We start from the raw sequence: 6,325 nt of genomic DNA, 5'->3' as shown, positions 1-6,325 counted from the left end.
AGTATAGTATGTCTAAAATTCACAAAAAAAGGCACCGGACAAAATTCCTAAAATATTCTAAAGAAATATAAACAAGTCATAAACAACCACACCTGTGGGCAATTTGGAGCGATCAATTAAACTTTCCCCATCCTGCATGTCTTTGGACTTTTGAAGGAAGCCAGAGAACCCGGAGAGAACATGCAAACTCCACACAGAAAGAACCTGAAGCCATTCCAGGGAATCAAATCCAGGACCCTTTTGCTGTGAGGCAACAGTACAATTCACTACACCACCGTGAAGTCATAGTGAAGTATGTCAAAAATTCACAAAAAACGGCACCCGTCAAAATTCATGAAATATTCTAAAAAAATATTAAATAGTAACAAAAATCCTTCGTATCATTCATCAAGCATAGTCTGAGTGTAGGGAGTCCAAAACAACCATAAAATGCCAATTTTATTTAAAAAAAAAAGTCATAGTATAGTACACACTTTTTTCGATATTCAACAAAAAGCAATAACAGACAAATTGTGTGACATTTAATTTTCAGTTCGGCATTACATCATCTGGTTCAGATCTCGATGGATTTTACATAATATTAAAAAAAAAAGACAAAATTAAATCGTTCACCCGTCGAGGTGAAGGACTGACAGCAATGGAGGAACATCTCTGTACAGTTTTCTACTATAAAGATGCCAGGAACAAAAACCTGTGTAATTTCTATATGTTTGGCACTATTCCCTAAAACCGAATACATTTCATCTAAACGTTTGTCGGTTATACAAGTCTGTATATTGTAAGAAACATTATGAGTGTTAAAGGTCCAGCTTATGTGGTGAATGTCACCCTCCTGTGGTGAAAAGGGAAAAATCCAACATGATCCTCTAACATCAGAGATCATAAAAGGTTTTAAAGGTATTTATTCTTTCATATAATGTTTATGTAAATTAGAAAGGAACCATTTGTTTACCAAATTTCTTCAATAATCTTGCTTTACATTGTTGTTTTATAGCCAATAGTTGAATTATGGACAAACAGCAACTGTATCCTGTTATGGGAACCAACAAAAACCAGAAGGTACCAGTAGAGCAGAGTACGTCGTAAAGACGAGGGTTGTGTGTAAAATTATGAATACATGTATACATTATGTACATTGCAAATATTACTGCATCCACTGTCATAATCTCATATTTAGTCTCTTCTCCTTGGTTTACTGCAGTTTCTTTGGCCTCGGGTGTTTCTGCAGAAGTCCAACAAGGAAGCAGCATTCATGTTCAGGTTGTTCCCCCCATCCCGCTCCAGGTTCCTCCTTCGTAGCCTACGTGAGCGTTGAAGTCCCCCAGAAGGACTATAGAGTCCCCACTAGAGACTCTGAGGGCACCGGGTACGTCAACCCACTGTTTGGTGCACCTACAACAGTCAGACCTCCTTTCGGTGACCTTCTCCTTCTGCCGGGAAAACTCCAATAATCGGGTTATGCCGGAGAAGTCCAATCCGGTCTGGTCCGGTCCTCCTCTCCAGGAGTTTGGTTCCAGAACCAGAACTCCAGAACCAGAACTCCCAGAACTACATCAAGTTGGTGCCGATCCACCTCCAGCATCAGATCTGGTTCCTTCCACGTCCCTGAAACCAGTCTGTGATTCTGGGATCGGCATGCCCGCCCTCGCCTGCCGCCCCACATGTGAAAAACACCTCAACACGCTGCCTTGACATCAGACGATTCTCATCTCTGGAATCGACTGAACTTTTGTTTAAGTTTAACGGGACTTAAAAAAAAAAAGATTCTGTCCACTGGCAGCAAACACTCTCCTCTGCTTTTATTCCTCCACCCTTCCTCTCATACCATCGCCAAACTATCGTCATACCATCATCATACTGTTGTCATACCATTGCCAAACCATCATTGTCATACCATCTCCATACCATTGTCATACCATCTCCATAGTCATACCATCGCTATACCATCACCATACCATAGTCCTACCATCATCCTACCAGCCCCATATCGTTATACCATCGTCTCCGAGTTCGATGCCTTCCCGGTAAAAAAGTCCCAGAAGTTGGAGGTGGGCAGCGGTTTGCTGTCCTCCTGCGGCGTCTGCCTCACCCAGATGCTGCTCTCCGTGGAGCCGCTCAGACTGGAGCAGCTGCCGACGCCGACGCCGCCCAGCGTGAAGCTCAGCGCCGAGCCCAGCGTGCCCCGGCGGTCCTGGGAGTCCTGGTCCGGGCCGAGTCTGGAGGGCTGGGCCAGGCTGAGCAGGTTGTGGTGGGAGTGAAACTGACGCATGTGGCGGATGGATTTACCTGACGGGACGTCGCCTGTGGAAACAAGTGCAATTAAACTCTTATAAAAGGAAAAATGTTTAAATGCAAAAAATAAATCCAATAGAAGATTGTTACCTTTTTGATTAAAAGTTCCACAAATTCTCACAATAAGACTTTTCTAAATACGCATGAAAAAACTATATAAAAAAAGACTAATTAACAACAAAAATATGATCAATTTTGCAAGAGAAAATATTTATTTATTATTATTTATTAGTCTCCTTCCTCCGCGTCCAGAACTCTGTTGTAAAAGGAGGAAAATCTAATAGTCAGAAACAATATTTCATGTTGTTCATTCTACTAATGAAATCCACATTTCACCACTAGATGGTGCTGTAGCCACATTTATCATCCCAGCACACTCAGGAGATACGTTATTTATTTATTTTTAAAATAAATAATTAATTTATCATTTTTAAGTCAAGAAAAAATAACTACATTTTAGAATTTTTCCTCCATTTTAAGTAGAATAGTTTCCATAAACAATGATGTAATTTGGTACCAAACTGGAAATATTAAGAGCTGTGACCTTTTTTATTCCCTCACAGATGAAAGGGGATGAATACTCAATTTAATTTGATTTTATTAAACTGGATGTTGTTTCACCTACTCAGCTGTTTTATTTGATCTTCTATTGATTGTTGAATTATTGCTGAGTTTCCATTAAAAAAGCAGTTTTTTAAAAATTGTCATATTTAAGAAATTCTTTGACAGAATACATATTTGATTGGCACTAAAATAGTCAAATTATCCTAAGTAAATAAAATAAATAGATAAATAAAATAAAATAAATAAATAATAAGAATAAAAAATAATAAAAAATGAAATAAAATAAATAAATAAAAATGAAAAAATAAAAATAAAAATGAAATAAAATAAAAATAAAAATGAAATAAAATGAAATAAAATGTGTACCATATCTGGTGTCCTGGCGTTTCCTGTTCTGGTTCAGCTTGAGGACGTTGAAGAAGACCTCGCTGGTCAGGCTGCCATCGCCGCCGTTACCATCAGGGGGGAAGAGCGGTGATGGAGGCTCTAGAGGGGACAGACTCCCGCTGGAGGCCCCCACCGAGTCCAGAGAGGCCCCCGTGTCCCGGCGGCCCCCCGACTCACTGCTGCTCTCCACCGTCATGTGACTGCTGCTGTACGAAGCGACGGAAACCTTTTAAACCCCCCGAAAAAGTGAAATAAGACAGCAGATTGATTGACAAGACTGGTTGCATGGTTACCTGAGTTTCCTACGCAACAGGTAGTCGATGATGTCCGGGTCGGTCTGGATCAGACTCATCAGGACTTCCTGCTGCAGCTCTGCAGACACCTGGAGGATCACATGGAGAGGTTTTGACTGGTTTTTAATTCAATCTAAAACACATGCATCCAAAAATTGTACACATGAAACCTTAAAATCTTAATTTTGAAGATGAAATTAACATTTTAATGAATGTGTAAACTTTAATACAGTCCAGTGAAGGAGCACTGAGACGGGTCGGACGTACCGTGAAGAGCCTCCGGTAGTTCTGGACCAGGACCAGCGTGGCGCTGATGATGGCCGTGCTGTCCTCGATGCCGGTCCCGTGAGAACCCGAGTCCCGTTCCCTCTGCAGCAGGTTCGGCCCGAAGATCACCGCCAGGTTGGCGGCCGTCATCTTGTTGCCGGAGATCTGGACGCAGAGAAGGCCGTTTTTTAAATAACAACGGAAATATCAGCTGCAAACAATAAACAGCTCACAGTTTGGAGACATGTTGTAATTGTATATAATATACAGTATATATACTGTGCTTTAATGAAAAAGAAGTTTTCAGGAAAACGATGTTCTCTGCAGGAAAACTTGTTGAACAGGACAGTTTGTTTTAAAGTAAAGTTTATTTATATAGTTTGTATGTCTGTTGTATATTAATGTTATAATGATATATAACCTCACATGCTTTTTGGGACACAAAACAACCAGAAAAGACACAAAATAACAAAAGAGACATAAAAACACCACAAAGAGACAAAAATAACGAAAAAGAGACACAAATGACGACGGAGACAAAACAACAGCAGCAGGAGCAAAGGGAGGTGAAAGCCTCCCTGGGTCTCCTGCAGTATGGAGGACCCCCCCACCCATCACCTCCTCGTCGTTGGTCCCCACGCTGTCCTGGGCGAAGCTCTGCACCGTGTGCAGCAGGCTGAGGAGCCTCAGCAGCGTGTCACAGTTACAAGGAGGCAGCAGGTAGAGGAGGTGCTGCAGGTACTGGATCTGGTCTGCTCCCGTCAACACTGCAGCAGGAGGAGGAGGGGGAGGGGGAGGGGGAGGGGGAGGGGAGGAGGAGCGTTTAATGTGATGCGTACGAGTGTCACCGCCATGTGCGTGTATATGTGTGTGTGTGTGTGTGTGTGTGTGTGTGTGTGTGTGTTTGTGTGTGTGTGAGCCTCACGGTTGGCCTGCAGGAAGGCGGGGTAGAGTTCTCGGGGCAGCAGAGGATCAGGAATGTCTCGGAGGAACTCCTTGAGGAGCGCCGCCACGTCGTGGACGCTGTGCTCCTCGTCCAGCTGGACGTCCACGCCTTTATCGAAGTCTTCCAGCAGCTGAGAGGACGAAGAGGAGGGGGAGGAGGGGGAGGAGGGAGAGGAGGAAGAGGATGGAGAGGAGGGAGAGGAGGAAGAGGAGGGAGAGGAGGGAGAGGAGGAAGAGGACGGAGAGGAGGAAGAGGATGGGGAGGAGGGAGAGGATGGAGAGGAGGAATAGGACGGAGAGGACGGAGAGGAGGAATAGGAAGAAGAAGAGGGAGAGGAGGAAGAGGAGGGGGAGGAGGGAGAGGATGGAGAGGAGGGAGAGGAGGAAGAGGAGGGAGAGGAGGAAGAGGACGAAGAGGAGGAAGAGGACGGAGAGGAGGAAGAGGATGGAGAGGAGGAACAGGACGAAGAGGAGGGAGAGGACGGAGAGGAGGAAGAGGAGGGAGAGGAGGAAGAGGAGGGAGAGGACGAAGAGGAGGGGGAGGACGGAGAGGAGGGAGAGGAGGGAGAGGAGGAAGAGGAGGGAGAGGAGGGAGAGGAGGAAGAGGACGGAGAGGAGGAAGAGGATGGGGAGGAGGGAGAGGATGGAGAGGAGGAATAGGACGGAGAGGACGGAGAGGAGGAATAGGAAGAAGAAGAGGGAGAGGAGGAAGAGGAGGGGGAGGAGGGAGAGGATGGAGAGGAGGGAGAGGAGGAAGAGGAGGGAGAGGAGGAAGAGGACGAAGAGGAGGAAGAGGACGGAGAGGAGGAAGAGGATGGAGAGGAGGAACAGGACGAAGAGGAGGGAGAGGACGGAGAGGAGGAAGAGGAGGGAGAGGAGGAAGAGGAGGGAGAGGACGAAGAGGAGGGGGAGGACGGAGAGGAGGGAGAGGAGGGAGAGGAGGAAGAGGAGGGAGAGGAGGGAGAGGAGGAAGAGGACGGAGAGGAGGAAGAGGATGGGGAGGAGGGAGAGGATGGAGAGGAGGAATAGGACGGAGAGGACGGAGAGGAGGAATAGGAAGAAGAAGAGGGAGAGGAGGAAGAGGAGGGGGAGGATGGAGAGGAGGGAGAGGAGGAAGAGGAGGGAGAGGAGGAAGAGGACGAAGAGGAGGAAGAGGACGGAGAGGAGGAAGAGGATGGAGAGGAGGAACAGGACGAAGAGGAGGGAGAGGACGGAGAGGAGGAAGAGGAGGGAGAGGAGGAAGAGGACGAAGAGGAGGAAGAGGACGGAGAGGAGGAAGAGGATGGAGAGGAGGAACAGGACGAAGAGGAGGGAGAGGAGGAAGAGGAGGAATAGGACGAAGAGGAGGGAGAGGAGGAAGAGGAGGAATAGGACGAAGAGGAGGGAGAGGAGGAAGAGGAGGAATAGGACGAAGAGGATGGAGGAGGAAGAGTCAAAATGAGGTTTTAGGAAAAGGAAGTCTGTCTGAAATCTGTGGAAGGATGTCTGACGTGCCCGTCTGTCCTCACCTGTCTCACTCTCTTCTTCGAGCTGCCGACTCTGAAGATCCCGACGGTCTGGAGACCTGCAGACACAAA

General features: G+C 46.3%; 1 protein-coding gene across 3 annotated transcripts in view; it reads right to left on the bottom strand.

Moving 5' to 3' along the window:
* Positions 1-415: 415 nt before the first annotated feature.
* Positions 416-6,325, bottom strand: part of arhgap36 (Rho GTPase activating protein 36) — a 34,940-nt gene continuing 29,030 nt past the window's right edge. For 2 of the 3 annotated variants that reach the window (XM_084002489.1, XM_084002491.1), the window contains exons 6-12: positions 6,257-6,312; positions 4,729-4,879; positions 4,422-4,570; positions 3,804-3,968; positions 3,537-3,625; positions 3,223-3,449; positions 417-2,301 (exon numbers count right to left, since the gene is read on the bottom strand). In XM_084002489.1, the coding sequence (XP_083858615.1) occupies positions 1,991-2,301; positions 3,223-3,449; positions 3,537-3,625; positions 3,804-3,968; positions 4,422-4,570; positions 4,729-4,879; positions 6,257-6,312 (1,148 nt within the window). In that variant the 3' untranslated portion in view covers positions 417-1,990. Of the gene's footprint in view, positions 2,302-3,222; positions 3,450-3,536; positions 3,626-3,803; positions 3,969-4,421; positions 4,571-4,728; positions 4,880-6,256; positions 6,313-6,325 lie in introns of all 3 variants that reach the window. The other variant, XM_084002490.1, reaches the window with a different exon arrangement.

Source organism: Eutrigla gurnardus (assembly GCF_963514095.1).
Source record: "Eutrigla gurnardus genome assembly, chromosome: 23".
NCBI classification, from domain to species: domain Eukaryota; kingdom Metazoa; phylum Chordata; class Actinopteri; order Perciformes; family Triglidae; genus Eutrigla; species Eutrigla gurnardus.
The sequence above is the reverse complement of the archived record's forward strand: the minus strand, read 5'-3'. Positions and strand labels throughout refer to the sequence as shown.